The 22,959-nt window shown below is 64.1% G+C and overlaps 1 protein-coding gene across 3 annotated transcripts; it reads right to left on the bottom strand.

The window, feature by feature from the left end:
• Positions 1-35: 35 nt before the first annotated feature.
• Positions 36-22,727, bottom strand: SNED1 (sushi, nidogen and EGF like domains 1). 3 transcript variants are annotated; one of them, XM_075157715.1, is made up of 33 exons: positions 22,402-22,727; positions 19,099-19,386; positions 18,349-18,489; positions 17,508-17,670; positions 16,457-16,582; positions 16,211-16,324; positions 15,285-15,398; positions 14,926-15,039; positions 14,676-14,792; positions 14,265-14,390; positions 13,886-13,990; positions 13,326-13,439; positions 13,054-13,170; positions 12,473-12,589; positions 12,271-12,387; positions 11,900-12,013; positions 11,642-11,815; positions 11,329-11,442; positions 10,249-10,362; positions 9,714-9,827; positions 9,513-9,626; positions 8,584-8,880; positions 7,197-7,380; positions 6,995-7,107; positions 6,200-6,478; positions 5,609-5,753; positions 5,196-5,278; positions 4,339-4,425; positions 3,966-4,082; positions 3,429-3,519; positions 2,704-2,787; positions 2,405-2,442; positions 36-1,979 (listed from the first exon to the last, which is right to left on the bottom strand). In XM_075157715.1, exons 1-32 carry the CDS (start codon positions 22,603-22,605, stop codon positions 2,406-2,408), a joined length of 4,338 nt encoding a protein of 1,445 aa, XP_075013816.1. In that variant the 5' UTR covers positions 22,606-22,727; the 3' UTR covers positions 36-1,979; position 2,405. The 3 variants fall into 3 exon arrangements, with proteins under 3 accessions (XP_075013816.1, XP_075013817.1, XP_075013819.1); XM_075157716.1 differs by having other exon boundaries at positions 3,429-3,516; positions 22,402-22,726; XM_075157718.1 differs by lacking the exon at positions 3,429-3,519.
• Positions 22,728-22,959: the final 232 nt, after the last annotated feature.

Below are 22,959 nucleotides of genomic sequence, written 5' to 3'. Positions count from 1 at the left end.
TTCCTCCTCATTGACCAACTGCTTTAAAAAAAAAATCCAGTTTCCATAAAGTGTTTTTATTAAAAAAAAAAAATCAAACCAAAATAACTAATTTATTTCCAAGGCTAGGTTAAAATCTTCTGGCTGCATTACATACTGTGCTGGCTGTGGGGCGGGAGGCGGCAGGCTGCTGTGCCAGCTGGTGGCGGGGCCCCAGGGGGGTGTTGCCGCAGGGACAGGCCCTGTGGCAGTGCTGGCTGGGCCCAGGGGCTGCGCTGAAACGGGACCGTCCTGTGGTGGGGCTGCCGCCACCTTCGCAGCCCGTGTCGGCGCTGGTCTCATGGCTGACAAGGCAGGGCTGCAAACATTTTCTGACCACGGCCCCAAAACCTCCCCTCCCTCGTGGACAGCAGAGGCTGTTCTGGCTTTCCGCTTGCCCTGCTCTTCTAGGCAAGGGCTGGCTGCTTCTTATGCCCTGTGGAGCCAGGGCTTCTGTGCTCACCTTGCAGCAGGGAGGCTGGAGCAGGATCAGGCAGCCTTGGAGGAAAACGAGGCATGTCCATCTCTGACTCCGATTCTCCTCCGGGAGCAGAGCTAGAGTCAGTGCGGGAGGGGACCATCACGCTGGCCAGCTGGTTGTGGCTTTACATCGTCCCTGCCGCTCCCAGGCTGCTGCCGGCTGCCTCGGCAGCCGCTCCTCTGGGCCGACTGCTCTTACACTGCTCCTGGGAGGGAGAGGGTGGTACCAGGAACGCCAAAACTCCCGGGCCTGTTCCGCTCCGAGAGCATCTTCTGGGCTGCAGCTCAACATGCATCGCTGAACAACAAAGCACCCCACGATGCTCGCGGGACACGAGGGCTGCCCCTGACGCTGCTCAGGAAATAACACTCTATACCATAACTACAATATATCTCTGGTATGTATTAATTTATAATATAACTGTGTACGTTAATACACAAATCTATGTTTAACTAATGTCATACAAACTCACAAAAACTAGGAACATTTCTAAGCTACACTTTTTCCTTGCCTGCCCTGCCGCGCTGGTCCTCTCCTCCACAAACACAGCGGTGGCATCACGGCACCGGCTGGCGCCACAGGGAACGCAAACGCTGCGAGCAAGTCAGGAGGATGGCACGTGGAGCTTGCTTCGTCACCAAGGCCATACTGCACCCTGCGCTTGGAGGCGATTAGCATCAGAACAACCGTGGTGTTACGCCTTGGCTGACAAACTTCACTCTACAGATCACTTTCAAAATTCTCTCTAGGTGCTGTATTGCTTTCTGAGCTGGGAATTTGGTTAAAACCAGGGATTTTTTACAAAGCAAAGAAAAAAGGCAGGCAGTAGAAGCTGCCTCAATTTCCCCCACTAGAGCAGAGGAGACAGGGACACGCCTCCGGTGCCCGTGCTCGCCTCGCTGCTCAGGGGAGCTGCTCACCATTTCTAAACTCGTCTACATAGAGAAGGTCTCCTCCAACCAGATTTTTGTGGGCCACATTTCAGGTGATAGCTAAGGCTTTTTGGTCTGCATTAAACTGTTTTATTTGGGGGTTATAGGTAACTTATAACCTTGGATTACAAAAACAGGTTGGTGCAGATGCTGTTGGCAGGGAGCTGGGCTCAGCCCCACCGATGCCTGAGCAGAGCCAGGAGCCCGTGGCTCGTGCAGAGCGGCTGGGGGGGACTAAGCAGGGCTGGTCCCCTCGGGGGGTAGCCAGCCAGCCGCTGCGGTACACTGGTGCTCAGCTCCTTGGGGGCAGAGAGGTGGCCGGAGTAAAGCAAGCCAGAGCGAAGGCAGTGCTGGTCCGGCGGAGGGAAGGGAGCGCTGCTCGGCGTGCCGATCCAGCTGTGTGTCCCTAACGGGCTGGAGGAGAGGGAGAGGCTGATGCCAGGCAGGAAGGTTCGCCTGCTGTGTTCAACTCAGTGAGCAGATCTGATCTTCCTGGTGTTTCAAAAGCCCTTAGATGTGGAAAGACGACGCTTCTACTGCTTTGAACCCTGTGAAGGAGCAGGAGGAGAATGAGCTGGTATAGAGAGTCCCCTGAAAACCCCACAGCTGCCTTTTCCCACCCTGTGCAGCCATCTCAGGCTGGGAGAAGGGGACCTGCCCCCTCCCGGGCTCCAGCCTTTGCCTTGCACGGCAGGAATCTCTTGTTCATGGGACTGCAGAGCCATGGCGGAGCAGAGCATTGCCTTCTGCTCCTCCACCCCAGTCACAACCAGGAGCCCTCAGCCACGTGCCCAAGCCTGACCAGCGCAGCAGCTGGAGAGGCCTCGCACCCCGCTTCGTGTCGAGGCAGCGTGAGCCTGGGCTGCGCTGTGGCCTCCATCCTTCTCCTCCCCAACTCCCTGTGCGGAGGGCGCAGGCAGCCACAGGAGCTGCCCCTGCCCATGGCTGAGGAGGGCTTGGAGTGGGTACTTACTCTATGGCTTCTTCAGTGTGTGACTGTTGCTTGGTTTTCTGAAAGAGAAGGGAAGAGAGGGCCATCAGCCCTGCAAGCCCTCAGCCGTCAATCACACGGAGGGCACGCAGAGCTGGCATCTGAGCCTTGGTCGTGTGCTCCTCCTCGCACCCTGTTCTGCACGGGGTGCCTGCACCCCTCCCCCAGCCCACCCCCAGCCTGGGCACCCCCGCGCATGCTGGGTGACGCTGGCTGGCTGCATCCTCCTGTCCTGGGCTACAAGAAGGCCAGCACGCTTGGTGCGCTGCTGCTAGCTGTACCTGCTGGTTGTCTTCTCGGAACCAGTGCTCTCGCAGGTCTCCTTGTAGCAGATGTCCTGGTGTACCTTGTAGACTCTCCTGTACCTGCACACACAGCAGAGGGGCGAGTTGTAGGGAATAACAGAGACAGATCTGCTATTGTAAGTGTGAGGGGGGACTCTGGGGGTCTCCCCCGTTTCCTTCCGGGCTGCAGTAGCTGCCCGTGGTAGGAATGGGGCTGAGCCTGCTATGCCAGAGGGCTGACCTCACACAGCCAGGCCCTTCCACCTCCATTGCAGGAAGGCTGGGGAGGGCAGGGGACAGAGAGGCCCACAGGCCCTGGCACTGCAGCAGGGCTGGCCCCAGCCCTCTGCCTGCAGATGGAGAGGCGGCTAGGAGCTGGGCTGGCAGGCAGCAGGCAGGGGGATCCGCTGCTGCTTGGGGGGTTACGCATACCAAATCCAGTCTTGCTGCCCCGTAGGTGGGTAACATCGCTAAGGGGCCGTCATTTCAGCAACACCCTGCCCTGAAACGCAGCTGGCGGGGCAGCCCTGGGGGCTCGGGGGCAGATGAGGCTCCTCAGCCTGCGCTGGGGAGGGGGCAACTGCAGCCACCTGGCAGCTGCCAGCCGGGGTCTGAGATGGCCTCGTGCTCGCTCTCCCTTCCCTGGAGCTGAGCTGCAGGGAGACATCCCCAGCTCTGAGCACAAGGGGAAGGGGGGAGCACAACCTGCAGGCAGTACTCACAGGTAGTGGCAGGTGCCTCCTTCCCACACGGGGAATGACTTGGTTTCCGAGTACAGCCGCGTGCACGAGTGTGGCACCTTCTTGCAGGCTGCTTGGGGAACAGGAGAGGGGAGCTATCAACAAGCCCATCTCTGGCCCTGCCTGCCTGTGCTCCGTGGCAGGGGGCCAGCGAGGCCCCCCTGGCTTCCCCTCTGCTGTCCTGGAGGGCTGGGCTCAACAGAGCTGGCCTGCCAGGAGAAGTAGAGCTCCCAGCCCTGCGGTGCCCAGATAACTACGTGTGGGCAGGGCAGGAGCCTGGCAGGGGCAGAGGCCTTGGCTAGAAGCGGGGAGCAGATCTGCCCGAACTGGCAAGAGCAGAGCCCAGCCCCTCTCTCTGCTGTCGGCACAGGATGGCCCTCTCTAGAGGAGCCTGGGCATGGTGGGAGCGCCCTCGGGAGACCTCGGTGACCTGTGCCCTGGGGGACCTATGCCAGGCTGGGCACACGCCACTCGCCTGCAGGAGGGAGCTCGGCCCTCTGGCAGCAGCGCAGCACTCACCCAGCTCGCAGAGCCGGCCCTTGAATCCCGGGCGGCAGTCGCAGTGGTAGGACTCGGCGTCCCTGGCACAAGTGCCTCCGTTCCTGCAGGGGTTCGTGGAGCAGTTCTGCCCCTCGCCTGCAAAACAGGTACGGCTGTCAGACCCTGGGGCCACGGCGCAGCCCTGCCCACCCCCCCGGCGTGCCAGGGTGCTCCCGGGGAGAGCTGCGAGCGGGTGAGCAGCGACGGGGCAGCCGGCAGGGGCCCACGCTGTGCCCCTTGTGTGCCTCCTGGCAGGGCAGCAACAAGGAGAGCAGGCTGGTGCCGAGTGCCCTGCCTGCCTGCAGGGCCTGGACTGGGTCCCTGCTGCTCGTGTGTCTCCCCCCCGACTTACTCTTGCTCTTTGCCTCGCGCAGCTGCAGTGCCAGACTGCCCTGGCTGGACACCTCCACGTTCTCCAGCTTCACTGGAGCCTCCGGCTCTGGGCAACGAGAGGGTCAAATGTCACCTCCAGCCAGGGCCAGACCCAAAGGCAGCCCCTTCGGTGGGATCTAGCCTGCCTGCAGCATCAGGGGGCTGGTCAGGCCTGAGGCAGTTGCACCCCTAGAATTAGGGTGACTGCCTCGCCCTTCCTGGAGGACTGTGGGACACAGAGCCCTGGGAGGCAGGGGCAGAGCTGAGATGTGCAGTGAGCCCAGGGCTACTGTCAGGTGTGCCGGGCCCCTTCCCCACCCCATGGCATAGGGTTCCCAGGCCTGGCAGGATATCTTGGGCTGGCATTTGTATCCCTGGTGTTCCAGGGATGGCAAATGGGGGGGGGGGGGCTGGTCCTGGGCTAGCGAGGGGCTTCTTGCCGAGGCACCCTCCTCAAGTGCGAGGCTATGCTTGGCGGTGGGGGCTCAGGCTACTGGGCAGGCAGGGGCTGCGCTGGAGGGCCACGGGGTCGCTGCCTGGGCTCCTACTGCTGCTGGCAGAGTAGAAGGTCAGCCCGTGCTGCAGCCAGCATCGCCTCCCGTCACCGAGGGTCCCTCCTTGCACTCCCTGACCAGCCGTGTGTCACCCCTCGCCCTGGGCAGGGGTCTAGCGAGCAGGGCAGTTTATCTGGCTAGGGAGTGGTGAGAGGGCCCTGCCCTCCTCTATGGCTGCCCCAGCCCTACAGCAGCCTGCCCAGCTGCCACCCTGTCCTGGGGGGAGGTGTAGGAGATGGCACTGGGTGACAGGAGGGGGTCAGAAAGGCAGCAGAGCACTTACGCATCTTCACAGTGATGGATTTGCTCAGCGCAGTGCCGAACCTGGTGCTGATCCTCCCTCTGCCATCCACCAGCTCGGTGAACCTGGGACAGGAGAGCCATGAGGGTACAGGGCGCTGCAGGCCCCCCAGGCCACAGCTGCCCCATGCGCTAGGGCTGGAGGCAGCTGGATAAAGCACTTGCTGACGGCATCAGGCTCTGTGCGAGTCCCGTGGGCTCAGCTGCAGGCAGCGTGGGGGACCAGCTCACGGGACAAGGGCCTGCCTGGCTCGGGACCCCAGCGGGCGGGCAAGAGGCACAACCCAGCAGGAGCATGGCTTGACCCTGTGCGCACCTGGACGCAGGAGCTGGGAAAAGGGGCTGGGCTCAGCCCGATGCTGGTGGAAGAGCCAGGAGCGTTGGGGTAGCGCCTACCTGGGGGCTGGCGAGGGCTCCTCAGCTGTGTCGTGATCTGCTAGCAAACGCAGTTCAGGCAGGAAAGCTGGGGGCAGCCTGTTGCGCAGGACCCGGGGGTGTCCAGCCTGGCTCCACCGTCTCTCTGGGGCCCCATCCCTCTGCACTGCAGACCAAAGGGTTAGGCTTAGCAGGAGGGCTTAGCAGGAGGCAGGCCATGAGTCAGCACAGCAACCCAACTCCCAGCCAGTCCCCTCATCCCCAGGCTGCCATTTAGGGCTTCTGGGGACACGTGCACACGCTCCACATGCCTGGGCTGCAAGCACCGGTCCCCGTGAAACATCACCGAGCTGTGATCACCAAACTCTGCAGCCGCTCTCCACTAATGGAGGCAGCACCCTGCAATCCCCGCCTCCCTTTGCAAGAGGACCTGCGTCCTGTCCCCACAGCCTGCTGCGGGCACCCAGTTCTGGGGCAGCAAGTCCCCATGGGCTTGTTACTCTGTTGGTCAACTGGTTTCCTACCCCCTGACCCACTTCCCCGTTACCCCGTTGCCTCCCTCGTGCTGCAGCAAACCGGCAGTGCCCCAGCCCCAGCGAGCCGAGCACTCACAGGTGGTGACATAGAGGTGGATGGGCTCGCTGTGCAGTTGACCTTGCTCCGTGTTCTGCACAGCCGTCACGGACAGGCGGTACCGCTGCCCGGGGAGCAGGTCCCGCACTGTGTAGGACACGAGCTTCCCGTTGGGCACGTAGCGGCTCTTCACGCTCTGAGTGGTGGTGACATTGATGATATACCCCTCCACGGCACCGGCAGGTGGCTGCTCCCATGCCATGGACACGGAGGTGGCGGTGACACGGGAGGCAGTAAGGTTTTGCAGGGGGAGAGGCCCTGGGGCAGGCAGGAGGTGGGGAGAAAAGGCGTCAGCGTAGGTGTCCTTGAATGGCAACCGCCCCACTTGCTCACACGTCACCTAATAAGCGTGCCAGGGCCTCAGCTTGCCCAGCCATGTCCCAGCTAGCCCTCAGCTCAGCTCCAGCTGTGCAATGTGCTGGGGGGAGATGCTCAGCGCTGGGTGCCTGGCAAGGGGGTATGGCCCTCGCCCTCCAGCTGCCATACAGCACGGGACGAATCAGGCCTGTGTGGGCTTCGCATGGGGCTGAGCTCCTGCTGGCCTTGGGCAGTGAACAACATCTGGCAGGGGAGGATGTGCTGGTGCCTTGCCTGCCCTTCCTGAGGGCTGCCTGCACGCCTCCTACCCACCGTGCTGGCCAGACAGGCTGACGGCTTTTGCATGATCCCCTCCCTGCAGCTTTCCTGCTGGCCACGAGCTGTGGCTGCCCTGTGCCTGCCAAGCCCCAGGGACCCTGCAGCGGCGGCGGGGGTGGCGAAGGCAACCCCACTCACTCGTCCACACGTGGAAGGGGGCCGTGGCCAGACTCTCCGAGGGGTGGTCTTCTGTCCCCAAGCCGCTCAGCGTCGTGACATGGACAATGTACCTCTCTCCTGGCTGCAGGTCCCTGTGGAGGAGGAAGGCAGGGTGGGAAGGGGTAAGGTGGGCAGCCCGGGAGGGCCAGCTGGCCCGGCGCCCGCCTGCTGCCCCACTCACAGGAAGGTGTACTTGGCCACGCTGCTGTTCAGCTCCACAGTGCGGTCTGCCAGGTCCCCTGGCTGGCGGATGGAGACACGCACCCTACTGACAGTGGAGTGCTTGAGCCGGTGGAGAGCCCATTGCACCGTGATGGCGCTGGCAGTCACGTTCGTGATCTCAAAGCCTTCCACCGGACGCGGTCCTGGCCGGAGCAAGCGGAGAGGGCTGAGGTCAGCCGCTGGTCATCGCGGGTCGCCCTGTCCCTTTCCTGGACCCCCGCAAGGGGGGTCCTGCCTGCCCCTCTGGATTGGCTTCCCCAGCAGGAGCAGCTCAGCGCCGCCTGCCCTGCCGGACTCGCACTCTCCCATCCTCACCACCTGCGGGCAGGCGGGAGGTGCATCCGAGTGCCTGCCCGCAAGGCCTCATGTCATCTGCAGCACCCCAGCGGCTGTCCTCCTCTGGCCCCAGCCCCCCGCCACCAGCTCCAAAGGGGCCGCAGTGCCTGGGCCTGGCCCTAAGCCAGGCACACCCCAGGCAGCCGTCCTGAGCCTGGTTCTTGCTGCCCCCGGCATCTGGCCCTGGCTCGAGGCCTCCCGAGATGCCGTGGCCAGGGATGCAGACCCCTGCTGTGCCCAGCGCCACGCCTGCCTTCTCCTGCCCTTGGCTTCACTGGGTCTCAGCCCACCGAGGGGGATGTGGCCCACAGGCTTTCCCGCCACCATCCCCCTCTCGTTAGAGGGCAGCTTTTTTAGGTCTAATCCCCTCCATCCTCAGCTTGCACTTTATTTCTACATCCACCTGCCCTAGAAAGCAGGACCACCTCCCCATGCCCCCACAGAGGCATCACTGTGCCCCCTTCCCTCCGCCCACGGAGCAGAGGTCCCTGCCAGCCTCTGCCCTCTCTGGCACGTCCTCATGCCGAGCCCGGTGGGATGGCGGGGCAACTTGCCCACGGGACCTGTTGTCAGCAGAGATTGCCCAACCCTGCTGCTCGGCTAGCGCAGGGGCCTCTCCAGCTCAGCCAAGCAGCGCTGGGGACCCGCGCTACCCTGGGCCCAGTGACAAGGAGTAAGCGGTGCGGCAGGCACAGCCTGGCCCTGATGAACAGGATCCCGGAGCAGTCCCCACTGCTGGCTCCCTTACCAGCCCCTGGGCAGGGGCCCGGTGGGCGGCGGGGGGTGCGGTCCCCTTTTACTCACAGCAAAGAGAACAGCAATTCTCTGTGCCAAGCGCTTTCCAAAGGCCCCCGGCTGGGCTTTAGGATCTGCACCACCAAACCCACCGGGGTACGGCACAGGCCCGGGCTGCGGCTGGAGCCGGCGGCGGGGAGGAGGCGGCACAAGCCCTGGTGCCTGCGGGGGCCACGCGTGCTCACGACCGCGATCCCCCCGGGGACGCTACTCACTAGTGCGCGTGGTGAGCATGATGGGCCTGCTGATATCATTCTTGTTGTTCACGTTGCGTTTGACTGAAAAGACAGAAATATTGTAGGCTCTGCCGGAGGCTAGTGCCCGCAATTGGTGGGCAGAACGACTTCGGTCCACAAAATCTGTCCTGCGGTAAGAGCCGTCGAGGGATACGTACGTCACGGCGTAGCCGTCAATGAGTTGCCTGGCGGCTGCGTCCTCAGGTGGATGCCAAGAAATCAACACACCAGTGTCCTCCACCCTTTCCACCTTTAATGAGGTTGGTGGCAGCAATTCTTCAGAGTGTGAGCAAAAGCAAAGGGGAGAGGTAACGCCATGAATCTTTAGAGAACAGACCCCGGCAGCAAGAGGCAGAGTGGCAACGATGGAGGATGGGGCCCTTGCTCTCTCCCTCGGCGCGCCTGGCAGGGGCCCTGCGGGCACCAGCCGCCACTGGCCCGGCGGGCACGGGAGGAGCCGGGGCACTGGGAGCGCTCCCAGCCATTGCCACCTGGCAGCACTGGTGGCCGAGCGCTTGCCGCCACCTGCCCGGCCTAGGGTGCCAGCGAGACGGGGCAAGGGGCCCCGGGGAGGCCGGTGCCGGCGGCGAGAGGCTTCCCTCGGACGCCTCAGCCTCCCCTCCTGAGGGCATCCGAGGGATCGCCGTCGCTGCAGGGGGCCAGGGAAACCTGTCCCCAGCGTCCTCGTGCCGAGCCTGGCACCTGTGGCAGTGGCTCAGCACGCCTGCACCCGCCCGCGGCATCGGTGGGGCCCGGGCTGCCCCCCGCGGAGGCGAGGCCCCAGCCCTGCCCGCCTCAAGGAGAGCTGCTGGTCCCGGATGGCGTCGAGCCCCTCGCGGGCGGTGGCCACTGCTGGGCCGGCGTCGAGCCCCGCACCACGTCCTGGTGCCGCTGCTGAGGGCCTTTACCTTTTTCGCAGCTCTTGCCTGTGTAGCTGACTTTGCAGGTGCAGCTGTGGGTGCCATTGCCGGGCAGGCAGTAGCCTCTGCTCCCGCAGGGGCTGGAGAAGCACGGGTCGCTGGCTGCAGGAGAGGCGCCAGGCCCGGTGGCGTTAGCGGTGCCAGCTGGCCGAGCGGCCGCCCCGCGCCGAGCCGCCCTGCCCACCTCACCTGTCTCACAGTGGTAGCCGAAGAAACCCTCCAGGCACACGCAGAGGTAGGAGCCCCCATAGCTCTCGCACTCCCCTCCATTTCGGCAAGGGCCTGACTCACAGGCATCCACTTCTGGAGGCGGGAGGAGGCCAGTGGTGAGTGGGGGCCCCAAGCATGCCGGCAGCCAGTTCCCGCGGGCAAGCGACGGCAACGACCCCCCGAGGGGACAGCAGGATGGACGCGCAGCCCGGGGCTTGGAACAGCCAGTCTGGACCCAGAATCCCACCCAAGCACCGTGGCGGCTGCATCCCCTGGCAGGGGGTGGACACCTTCGAAAGGGGATCCATCACCAGCGGACACCTTCTTCCTTGCTCCCTCCCCACTGGAGCAGTTTCAGCTCTGTCCCCGAAACCGCAGGCAAGGAGGTGCGACAGGCAGTGACTGCCCGGGGTGATGGCTTGGGGTCAAAGTGCCCAAGACGGCTGCCAGTCCTGGCCGCATCCCAGTGCCCACAGTCCAGCCTCCCACTGCCCCGGGAAGGGCAAGTGCCTACCTGTCTCGCACTGGGTCCCCACAAAGCCCTCGGGACAGTAGCAAGCGAAGGACCCGGGGAGGTCCCGGCAGGTCCCACCGTTCTTACAGGGCTCTGACTGGCACTCGTCGACATCTGGGGAGTGGTGGGAGGAGAGGCGCTGGCTCAGCACAGCAACAGGGCCAGTGGCAGAGGACGGGGGGCTTGGAGAGGCAGCGCCTCTCCCGCAGGGCACGGACCCTCCCCACATTGAGCCCACCAGCCAGGAACAGCCCCACTCCTGAGGCCGTTGGGAGCCCATTGCCCCACGCCTGCCCCTGCCCGGGGGCTGCTGCAGCAGCTGGGCATGGGGACATGTCCACAGGGACACCTGGAGACTGCTCGCAGTGTGGGGCTATGCCAAGAGGTCTCGTAGGGTGCCTGCGGCACACCACCCTCCTCTAACCCCCAGCAGGCATCCCACCTTCTCCCACCGTTCTCTGCCAGGCCCTGGGGAGCCGGGCTAGAGCCGCCTGCCACAGAGTCCCACTAGTCCCCACGCCGCCTGTCACCCCCTTCAACCAGCACCCGCACACAACCACGACCATGGGCATACACGGAAGCAGGAGCACAGCACGGCCAAAAATGTGCGACCTTAAGCTGCTTTTTCCCCTCCCACTCTTGGCCAATAGCTTTGGAGCCATGCAGGGCACTTTCCACCCAGATCCCGAGATCTGGGGCTTTTCTGCACAGGCTTAACACGTGTCAGGAGAATTCATTGCCCCATCAGTGATGGAGATGCCCACGCAGCATCCACTAGCAGGGGGACACAAGTAGCGCATGTGCCCCCGCAGCCCTGCCTGCTCCTCCGCCCAACCGGGAGCAGCATCTCCCCACCGGCGCGTACCGCGGCTGGCCGGGGGCTCCGGGAGAGGATTCCTTGCCACAGACCGATCTGAGTGCACAGGCAAGAGACTGAAGCCAGGCCACACAACTGCAGGCAGCCTGGCTCCTGGCCAGGGGGTTCGCGCCCGCTGTCGTTCCCCAGGGGTTGGGGGGCGAGGAAGGGTTTGCTATAGCTGCCTGCAGTGGCTGCAGAGCATAGCCGGCACGGTCTCTTACCCGACTCGCAGTGGTGGCCGGTGTAACCCGGCTCACACAGGCACAGGAACTCAGCGATGCGGTCCTTGCACCGGCCGCCATTCAGGCAGGGCTGGGACCGGCACTCATTGATCTCTGCAGGCATTTGGGCAGGGGAGAGACAAAGCGAGAGTCGTGAGCACCAGGCAGGGGGCAGGCGTCCCCGGGGGGCTCTGTCCGCAGACACGGGCAGGGGAGGACCGGAGTACATGTCCTGGGGTCACCGAGCCATGGTTGTGACCACAGCCCACTGGGACAGTGCCCCAGGGCTTGGCCGCTCCCCGGCGCTCCTCACCATCGCACTCAGGGGGGTCACTCCAGACACCTGGCAAGCGGCAGACGCGGGGGTGGTTGTGCTGGCTGAGGGTGTAGCCCAGCTCACACTGGTATTCAGCCAGCGAGCCCACCTTGGTGGAGTTGAAAGAGGCCTGGGCATGCTTCACCTCGCTGGGGACGCCGCAGTCAACCTCTGGGGAGAGACGGGGTGGGGGTGAGTGGGGCCCACAGAGGCACCCCAAGGCCCCGGCTGGCAGGAGCGGTGCAAGGCCCTTACCAGACTGACAGTGCTTCCCTATGTAGCCCACAGGGCACGTGCAAGCGTAGCCCCCACCGAGGTCCTCGCAGGTAGCGCCATTCTCGCAGGGGCTGAGGAAGCACGGGGAGGGCACTAGAAGAAGAGCGGAGCAAAGAATGACCACTGCTGGCAGAGCCCAGAAACGAGAGCCGTCCCCTCTCCCCCTCTGGCAGCGCTGCCCTGCCCTCCGGCAGGATGCAATGAAGAGTCAAAGCACTTCAAATTACAGGGAAGGGGGTTCAAAGCAAGCAGCGGTTCTCGCTTGCTGCTGCCATGGCTGTCGGCTCCGCCAGCAGCCCCAACACCTCCGCAGGCAGCCCCCTGTACTGGCGCGCCCTGCTCGCACCTACCGATCTCGCAGTGCCGGCCAGCATAGCCCGGGGGACAGTCGCACTTGTACTTGCCGATGTAGTGGAAGCAGGTGCCCCCGTTCTGGCAGGGCCCCGAGGCGCAGGGGTCCGGCTTACCTGGGGGCAGAGGGCAGGCGGGACCTGAGCAGCGAGCGGGACGACTGCCGCCTCTCCTCCCCGGGTGGGGGCCGGGGGGCCGTACCGATCTCGCAGTGCTTGCCGGTGAAGCGGTAGGGGCAGGTGCAGTGGTAGTCGCCATCCGCCTCCCTGCAGGTGCCCCCGTTGCGACAGGGCCCCGTGCTGCAGAACCGTGGCTTGGCTGCAGAGAGAGCGCCGAGAATGGGGGTCACCCACTGCTGCCGGCACCCCGAGAGCCCCTGCCTCCCGCCAAACCCCTCGCTGCGGAAAGCTGAGCGCACCCAGGCCTCACAGCCCTGGGCTCAGCAATACCACAAAACAACAACCGTGCAGACATTTGCCAGGGCCTCGGGGGGCCAGGGGACTGGCGGCTGGTCCTGAGGCCAGAAGCTCAGGCACGTAAAAAAAACTCCAACACTGATGGTGTTGTGCAGGAAACACGACAACTGGATCGGCTGCTACAACTGTCAGGGGCCATGAAGGGAGCCACACAATCCTCCCTCCACCCTGTGGGATGGGATGGGATGACCTGCACCCACTTCCAGCTGCAGCTCAGCAAGCAGCCGCTCATCTCCCATAAGGATCCAAGCTTTTCTCCCACCCCCTGCCAGGTCCTGGGGGCGGCAGGGAGCTCCGTGCAGGTACCTTTCTCGCAGTGCTTGCCAAGGAAGCCTCGAGGACACTCGCACGTGTACGAGTCATCGTGAACCTCGCAGGATCCCCCGTTCAGGCAGGGCTCCGAGTCGCAGGGGGATGGCATTGCTGCAAAGCCAAACACAGGGCATCACTGAGGATGTACAACCAGGGGTGTGAGGGCTGCTCCCCGGCTGATGATGGTATCCCTGCTCACCCTCCCTGGCCTCCATTGCACGTCCATCCCCGGGGCTGGTTCCTGCATCCCCGTGGATGAGACTTACTGTGGTTGGTGCCGTAGTCAGTGTGGCAGACACAGAGGTAGCTCCCGCCATACTCCATGCAGTACCCACCGTCCGGGCACTGCGTGTTCATGTTGCACGGTGTGGTGGTGACTTCTGCAAACACACAGCCAGCGCCGGCCTCCATCAGCCGGTGGCAGGAGGACACCCAGCCAGCTGCTTGGCCAGAAACAGGGGTCTCCTAACTTTGCAAGGTCTGATGAGATGGGAGGGACCCTCTGTTCCCCATGCCACAGACTGTGCGAACGGCAAGGGCCAGCCTGGATGCCCAGCGAGCTTCGGAGCAGGAGCGCATGAAGGCTGTGGTTCCCTCCCCACCCAGGGGAGCTGGGCTGGGGCCAGGGGCTGGGAGAGGCATGGCTCAAGGGGGAGCAATGGAGATGGAAGCATTGCCTCCTCACCAGGGGACAAATTCAGTGTGTGCCCCTGGCACCATGCTAGGCTCAGGCATGGGCAGAGTGTCTTCTTGCTTGCCCGCAGCCTGCCTGGCTCAAGCATCCCGGAGAGGGAGCAAACACAGCGAGCGAGAAGCCTTCACCTACCGAATTCACAGAGGAGACCAAAAAACCCAGGTGGGCATTGGCAGATGGTGACGTTCCCCTCCAGACAACTGCCCCCATTGCGACACTCGCAGCCCTCTGAGAGCTCTGCAAGAGAGGAGACAGGAGTTTACCAGGACCCCTCCTGCTTGCGGGGCTGGGACAGCCGGCTTGCCGAATGCCACCTGCGGGGGGAGCTCCGGTGGGTGGCAGCCACGAGCACTCCCAGACACCCAGGCACAGCCTCGTTCAGCAGGACGGACCCGCTGTTCAGCCCAGGAGCCCTCAACAGGCTCTCTGGGGCTGCTGCTTCTTCCTTTGAGGAGCGTGAGGGCTCCCCTGGAGACGCGACACCGCACCAGAGAGACCCCCCAGTACTCACTGTCTCGACAGTCCTGCCCGGTGTAGCCCTCCCGGCATTCACAGATGTAGCCCTGCTCCGTCTCCAGGCAGCTGCCCGCGTTCTGGCATGGGTGGGAGAGGCAGGCGCCGGGCACGCGGGGCCCGCCTGCGGGGAAGGGGGAGGCTGAGCCAGAGCCATCCCAGCCCGGGGCTGGAACACCCTCTGTCCCGAGGGAGCCGGGGCAGAGCCGGTGTAGCCCAGCTTCATGGCAAGAGACCCCACCAGGGCCAAGCAGCCCCAGCGGAAGGAGCTCCGTCCCAGCAGCACCACGACCCCTCTGCACACCCTGCCCGCCAGCACCTATGACTGACGAGCCCCTTGTTAGCCATTTGCCCGGCTCCCCTGAAACTGGCTCCCATGCCGGGCTGGGTGAGGCGTGCCTCCACTCACCGTACTGGCAGTTGTTGCCATAATAACCCGGGGAGCAGGTGCAGATGTAGCGGCCGGGACGGATGTAGTTGCACGTCTGCCGGTTCTGGCAGCTCCGGTCCTCGCAGGAAGACGAGTCTTGGGGGGGGAAAACAAGCAAGCGAGTGATGAGCAGAGCCTGGCCCTGGGAGAGGGGCCGTGATGGCCAGCAGAGCATGGGAGACACAGTCCCTCTCCTGGGTCGTCCCGGGGCGCAGGAAGGAGCGGGCACCTGTCTCGCAGCGCTGTCCCACGAAGGGTTCCAGGCACACACAGGTGTAGTTATCCACCAGGTCGACGCAGTGCCCGCCGTTCAGGCACGGGCTGGAGTCACACTCGTTCACCTCTGCAAGGGGAGGCCGGGAGGGGCGGTCAGGCCACGCGCGGGCACTGCCGGTTCACCCGCTGCCTCCCATCCTGGAGGATGCTTGGGAGGGGGAAGGCGATGGCTGGAAAAAAAAATCAGCGCCACCAGCAACACCGAACGCACCCCTCCCAAAATTACGGCCAGGGGAGAAGCAGGGTGGGAAGGCAGCTTGCCAAGGCGTGAAGTGTCATCATCTCCCCCCGGCGACTGCTCCTGCCACCCACCTGTCTGGCAGTCCGTGCCCGTGTACCCCGGCTGGCACAAGCACGCTGCCGTCCCGTTCGCCGCCTGGCACCTCCCGCCGTTCTGGCACACTCTGCTCTCACATGGCGACTCTTCTGCAGTGGGACATCGAAAAAAAGAGGGGCGGGATCAAGCCAGGCGCAGGACCAGCACATGGCATCCTCTGCACAGACGGTGATGCCGGGGCTGGGCAGAAAGCGCAGCTCGGAGCCACCAACGCACCCTCCAGCAGGAGACGGCAGCCGCATCCCCAGCCGCGGCTCTTCCCAAAACCCTTCCTCAGGCAGCTCAGCCCTTTCATCCCCCTGCGCCTCTTGGATGCCAGTGTGCCGCGCTGGGTGTTTCTCCCTCCCTCCCTCCCTCCCCTCCCCAAAAGTCGACTCCCTGCTTGCCTTCTCCACCGGCGCGGAGGCTTGCTGGGAGCCAAATGCTTTGGCAGCACTTCCACCGGTGGGCAGAGGCCAGCGGCGGGGGAAACTGGCCACCACAGCCCCTGCCAGGGACCGGGAGAGTCCCCGCTGGCTTCAAAGGGCTCAGGACCAGAGCATCACCTGCGAAAGCAGGACCTCCAAGACTTCTGTTTAAGCACTAACCGCCAGATTTTCTCACTAAGGAAGTGGTGGCAGGGAGAGGTGCCATGGCAGCGCTGAGCCAAGCCCTCGGCGGAGCAGGTTGCCAGCGGCAGGAAGGGCTCACAGCCAGAGCAAAGTTTCTTTTGCCTGCAGCAAGCTGAAATCCAAGCCGGTGGCACTCGGCACCCGTCGCAAACCACTCAAGCCCAGCGGCTGCTTAAGAGTCCCGGTCTCGAAGAGCCCCCCAAGAGCGGCAGCACGCCCCAAGCCTGGGTTCTCTGCTCTTCAAGCTTGGCAAAGAGCCAGCCCTGCCGCGCCGGCAGCCCCGTGCTCACCGGCCTCGCAGCTGGCGCCTCTGAAACCCGGCGGGCACCTGCAGCTGAAGCTGCCGGCACCGTTGAGGCAGGTGGCTCCATTCTGACATGGGTGGGAGAGACACTCGTCCACATCTGAAACAGAGCCCCGGTGGGGGCAGGAGCTCAGGGCAGGGACAGAGACAGCTGCAGGGACAGAGACTGCCAGCACGCAGCGGTGACGCCGGGAGCGAGACCTGCTCCCTGCAGCAAAGCGCCGGCACTCACCGACATGGCACCTCTTCCCGGTAAAGCCGGCCAGGCAGGAGCAGGTGTAGGAGGGGTTCCCCGTGATGCAGTCCTCGATACACTTCCCCCCATTCAGGCAGGGCCGCAGCGTCAGGCAGACAGAGGCTGTGGGGACAGGCGGTACCCCCCTGTCAGCCCGCGCCCCGGCAGGGCTCACCCGCCGCCTTCCAGCCACACCGGTGCCGGGCTCTGTCCCCGCGCCCGCCCGGCTCCCCGGGGTGCTCGGGGAGCCCACAGGGGCTGCCTGCCCCACGGCGGGGCAGGGTCTGCTCCTTGTGGGCTCCCCTGGGACAGGGAGGCAGTTTTATTCCTCCTGTGCAAGGGGGAGAGGCTGCACGGGGTCAGCCCCGCCAGCTGGGGGGACATGGCCGTGCCCTCGCTTATCACCCGGGGCAGAGGGAAAGGGGGATGGGAGAGCCCGTGTCCAGCAAACCCACCGGTAACGCGAGACACACGCAGATCACGGGTGGGAAAACACGGCCGGGGGAGCGGGGACGAGGAACGGGAGGCCAGTGGCTCCGTGGGGGATGTGTCAAGACCCCCGGGGTGGGGAGCGTGGCCTAGCCCTGGCACCCTGGCCCCGCGGGGGAGGCTGGCACCCAGCAGCCTTCCACATAGCTTGCTCCGGCCTCCTGGGACTTACGGATGTGTGCACCCCCCCGAGGGTGCCGGCCCCTCGCCCTGCCCTGCCTGGCAGCGGGCCAGCGGGGTCCCGCCTGTGCGCCGTCACCTCCTCCCCAGCTTCCCTCATAGCTCCCCGTAGGCTCTTTTCGTCTCAAAAGTCTTCCTCCCCTCCCCATTTGCTCTCCCAGCTCCTTCCCAGCCCGAGGGCGCCCGTGGGCGCCGTCCCCAGCCACAGCAGGCACTGAAGACGGTCCCCCCATGGCTGCCTCCCCTCCCTCCCCAAGCAAGCCCTTCAAGCCATCTCCTCCACCCCGCAGAGGTGGGAATTGAGACAGGGAAAGACGGGGCTGGAGAACAGTGTGGGGTTGGGTTGGGAGTTAAATAAACCTAACTGCTGTCCTCTTACTTGTATTGCTGCAGCCCCCCACTTGCACCTGGGCATCATCGATTCTGAACACCCAGCGCCCGGGGATACCCACATTTGTCGTCATCTCCACGTCAGCGATGTCATCGGTGCGGGATCCGGGGATGTTGAAGTAGCGCTTTCCATCACCGGCGTTAAAACCTGCCTGGGAGGACAAGGGCAGAGGGTAAAGAGACATCATTAGCGCACAGGGGACGGTGGCTGGAGCACGAGGGCTGGCCTGTCCTGCCACTCAGCGCCGCTGGCAGCATCGCTTGGACTGACTGTCCCCTTCCACGCGCCACCGGCCAGCGCTCAGCCACACGCCAGGACGACAGCCGGCCCGCTCAGTCCCTCCCCTGGGATTCAAAACCCATCCGCTTCCTCCCCACCTGCAGCATCCTGCCTGCTGCAGGCTGGCGGGCAGGGAGCCAAGCACAGATCAACTGCTGGTAAATTCACACATCCAAACGGGTACTGGGGTTTTTGCAGGTGTGGGTGTTGGCTTTTTTTTCCCCCTTAAACACAACAACGCACACAAGGATGAAATAAAAATACAAGCAAATGCTGTGCTGGCTGCGGCAGCTGCTCTTAAAGGCTGAGGTTAGGAAGGAAAAGGGACTACGAGGCAGCAGCCAAGGCAAAGAGCTGTGGTTTCGGGATAACAAAGCCCCCTGTATGGTCTTGGCTTTGGGAACCAGAGCACACAAGGATATTTAAGAACTTTAAAAAAAAGAAAAAGCAGGGGGAGACTTTCCACCTCCAAAAATCCCAAACCAGGAGCCGCGAGCTCACAGGGCGGATGCACTACCTGGGCGCCCCGGGGGCCGCGTTCGCCACTTACCTGCGCCGCGATGCCGCCGAGCCCGGCAAAGTCCCCCCCACTGCTGGCGTGCATACCCGTGGTCCAGGTGATGGACTCATAGTTGAAGATGGTGAAGGAGAGCTTGCCGTCCGTGATGAGGACGATCTGGAAAGTGTTCACCTGCAGCAGGGAGGGGAAGAAAGCAGTGAGCGGGTAGGAGGGGGGCATGCGAGCCAGCCAAAAACCAGTCAGAAAATAAAATGACGGAAAGAGCATTTAGCAAAGGGGTGTTTCTTTCAGCCCCAGTCCTCCTCTGCTAGAAAAGGCAGTTGGGTTTAATTATTTTTAACCCTAAGATGTTGTGATCTCCCCACCCAGCACCCCAGGTGGCAGAACAGCTCGCTTCTCCTCCTGGGGAAACAGGAAAAATGGGGAGAAATGTGGTTATTGGGCCTTGGAGGAAAGGCACCAAACCCCATCTGCGACTGGCTCCTCAGCATGGCCGCAGGCAAACACAGGCAGGCAATCGCCACCCTGCTGCTGCCTGAGAAGGGGGACGCCGGCGATTTGCAGCCTCCACGCTGCACGAAGAGGAAGGTTTGATTTGCCAGCCCGGCGCTGCTCCGTCACAGCAAGGCATCGCAACAGAGCTGCCAGGGTCAGCTTAGTCCTGCTGACGGCTCCGTGCCGCACGCAGCAGGAGCACGGAACCACCAAAGCTCCGGTGGGATGCTCCTTTTAAAAAAACCCTACCCCTAAACTAACAGCTGCTTAGCCCCAGCTACTCACCGGCGAAAACGAACTGCCCCCAAAGAAGGTCACTCGGTACCAGGTGGCAATGAAGACCCACTGCGCAGAAAACCCCGGGAATTCGGGGAAATACTGTGCGATGTCCCTGCTCGCTCTCTCCAAGATGGGCTGCTCGGTGCTCTCCCGGTAATACACATCACCTGCCTGCCGGTTATCCACGTCCGCCCAGAAAGCGGCCACCACGCGCCGGTCCTTGGAGATCGGGAAAGCCACCGGCGTGAACTGGGAGACCTCCTTCAGGAATGAGATGATCCCGTTGTTGTTCACCTGCAGAGAGGAGGGAAAGAAACAGGCGGCCACGGTTGATTCCTGCCACCGGCAGGAATCCATGTTTTAAAGGCCCTTTCCATTGCACCTTTCTTTTTATTTTCTCTCCTCTTTCCACAAATATTGGAGCGCTTCCCCTTCCTGCCCTTGGAAGCGGAGACGTGCCCCGGCACCCACAGCCCCCCGCCCCGGCCGCTCGCTCGCTGGAGTGCGGCTGCGGGGAGGCAGCCGCCTGAACAAACCCAGCCCTGTTCTCCGCCACGGCCGGGCCAGGGGAAGGGGGAACAGCTGAGAAAACTGCGGCGGCCCCGGCGCTTTAAACAAGCAGTGCCCAGCGCGCTTGGCCAGCTCGTGCCGGTGCTCTCGGTGGGGATGAGGGGCTGTTTCGCTCCCTCCCTGCTCTTTTGCGGCTGACACGGGGTCTAGGGCCGGGCATCACTGCCCCTCCCCTGGGAGGGGGGTCATGCCCGAGCCTGGCGGCCACCGGCACAGGATGGGGGGAGCCTTGCCGGGCAGCAATCCATCCACCGGCACGCGCAGCACTCTGAGTGAGCCACCGAGCAGTCGAGCTAACGGGCTCATGGTCCCCAGGTGACCAAGTGCCACCATCCCGTGCAAAGCCCCCGGTGCTGGCTGGGACTTGGCAGGCTGCTCTCATTAAAGCGGGGGACGTCAGATACCCGGGGCGAGATACTCCAAGCTCCGAGCCCTTCCCCAGCACTAATTAACTGGGCCAATAAGGGTCCTGGGATGTCCGGCCCAGGAATGCATGGCAGAGACAGCCCTTAGCCCAGGGAAGGAAGCTCAAGATAGTGGATGCTGCTGCCTGGAGTGCTGCCTCCTGGCTTGGGGATGCAGCGGGAGCGAGGAAGGGGAGGAAAACTCCTGCCTGCACTGCTGCCTGAGCAGGCAGCAAGGGGGCAGGGATCAAAGGGAAACGCTCTCGCCCTCAGCCCCCAAATTCCAGGGAGGAGACCCTACAAGCACCCTGCCATAGTGGCAACCCCTGCGGGGCGGGCAGCTCCCAGCCGCTCCGTTCCCCTGCCCATGGTGCTGCCCGCAAGCAACAGCAGGACAGGCAGGAGCACACAGGCTCCCAGCTAAGCTCCCCGGCACGCGATGCCAGCTCCAGCAGCACCGGCCCAGCAAGCCCCTGGGCTGCAGGGTGGGAAAGGGGGGGCATAGTGCAGGCAAGAGGCTCTGGAGCCCCAGCAGGCAGCAAGCAGGGGCAGGCAGCAGTATTGCGCTCGCGTGCCGACAAGGAGCTGGGAGCCAGCGTCCCGCCAGGAGCCATGCCGTGCCCCAGCTGCCCGCACGTCCAGGCCAGGGCGGGGGGAGAGGGGGGCCAGGTTGCGGCAGCCACGTGCAGCCCCTGGGGAAGGTCCCCAATCCCCGAGGAGGGTCCCCAGCCCTTCCGTGCAAACACGGGGCAGTCGTTGCTGTGACTAAGGGGAAGAGGATTCCTGTTTCCCAAAGCCTCCGTAACCCTGCGGTGTCCGCGGAGGAACATTCTTCCCCTGATTAAAGCAAGATGGGAGACAGCTGGAGCCAAGAAGGGCTTTTTTTGTTGTTGCTGGTTTTTGCAAAGGAGGAGGGGGTGGTTGGAGGCAGCCCTCAAGGACGGAGATTTCCAGGTGAGCCCAGCCCTGCGCCAGCTCCCCTGGGACCGCAGCTCCCCAGGGAGGAGCAGCCCTGCCATGCGGACCCCCATGCCGGGGGCAGGCGAGCTGGCCCTGCTGAGCCGGGGGGTCTCGGTTCAGGGGAGGGAGATGCACTGCCCTCTGTCCCTGGCAGCTCCTCCAAGACCCAGAGCTGTGCTGTGGATCCTGTATGGGACAGCCATCACATCACCTGGCTTCTCCCAGCCCCTTCTATCCTCCCGCCATGGCTCAAGCCCCAAGCCCAGGTCCCTCTTGCGTGATGGCAGGGCTGGTGCTTTTATCAGGGGAAGAAAACCACTGCTGAGGACCAAGGACCTCCTGTGCTTAGCTGAGGCGGCAGGATGGCACATGAGCCCAGCTCCGAGATGGCACCGAGGCGATGCTCAGCCCTCTCCTCTGCCAGCTGGGTCTAGATCGTCGGTCAGCCCAGAGCAAACCAGGGAGAAGAGAAGGGACCAGGACACCGAAGGATTCACTACACGAGGTGGGAGCCGGCATGGGGAGCACAGACCCCACCCCAGGACGCAGAGCAGGCGTTTGGAGCCAGCACCGCCCAAAAGGCTCCAGGGACAACCGGGCAATCAGGGCTGCTCCTCTGCCTGATGGCCACAACCATGGGGGACACGACGGGCCAGATGTGACTCGAGCTCTCTGTCCACGGTACCCTCCAGGTGTCTCGGGGGCTGCAAGTGAGCATGTCGACAGGGGTCCCAGCGGCCCAGCCGGCGCAGGGAGGAGAGGAGAAGGAGCGGGATGTGCCGAGTGGCCAGCCAAGCCCACTGCAACACAACCCCAAGGGCAGCTGTGTTTATTCTGTATCGCACCCAGAGCCCCACCGCCACCTCCTCCCCAGCGAGGGACACCATCCAGGGGCTGCCGCACGCCTGCTCCGAGCTCCCTGCCGCTGAGACCCCCATGGCACGCCACTGCGGGGGCCAGTCTCACGAGGCGTCAGTATTTCTGGCTCCAGCCAGCGCTAAGTCCAGGGCTCCCCACCGCAGGCGAGCGCTTCGTCCAGCATCCCCAGTGTGGCAGGGCCGGGACCCTCACCAGGGCCAGGACCCTCACTGTGCCACCCGAAGTGGCCCCGGCCCCACCGAGCTGGGGGTCCGGCAGACTTCCCGAGCCCGGGGCCCCGCCAGATCTCCCCCCGCCCTCAGCAGGCCGTTATTCCTCTGATGCTCAGAGTTAAATGGGGACCACCCAATGGCCCCCATGGAAACCCAGATGTACTTGGATCCATCCGAGCAGGATAGTAATATAGAAAGAAATAATACAAAGAAATAATAATAAAAAGAAATAATAAAAAAGGGAGGCCCCAGGGAGGCCATCCCTGCTGCCCCCCGGTACTCACATAGAGGCCGGTGTGCCCCGCGCCGAAGAAGGGGAAGGGGACGGAGAGGGGCCGCAGCTCGGAGCCGCCGTCGTCCTGCTTCCGCGTGGCGGCGTCGCCCTGCGTGGGCCCGAAGGGGTAGAAGTCCGCCAGCGGCACCACGCCACCCGCCCACAGCCACTCGCCCAGGGCCACCAGCACGGCCCAGCCCGCCAGGCCCCGCATGGCCGCCGGGATCGGCCGCTCGCCTCTCACGCCGGCACCGGCCACCGCGGCATGGCGGCGCGGCGGGGGAAGGGCGCCCGCCGACGGGCACGGAGCTGGAGATGGCGGCCGCTGCGCGGAGCGCGGAGTTGAGCGTTCGGAGCCGGGCGGCCGCTGCGCGGAGCTCGAGGCTGATCGCTGGGAGCCGAGCGTTCCGAGCTCGGAGCTGGCGCCTCAGCACCAGGCGCCCGCTGCAGCTCGCAGCTCCGCGGCCGCGCCGGGCTCCTTCTCCCCGCCAGCACCGCCCCCCTGCGGGTGATTTGCATAGACCTGGTGCGGCCAGCCAATGGGCGCTCGGCGCGCCGGGAGGGCGGT

Source organism: Calonectris borealis, chromosome 9 (genome assembly GCF_964195595.1).
Source record: "Calonectris borealis chromosome 9, bCalBor7.hap1.2, whole genome shotgun sequence".
NCBI classification, from domain to species: Eukaryota; Metazoa; Chordata; class Aves; order Procellariiformes; family Procellariidae; genus Calonectris; species Calonectris borealis.
Note: the sequence above shows the minus strand (reverse complement) of the source record. Positions and strands in the feature narration are given on the sequence as shown.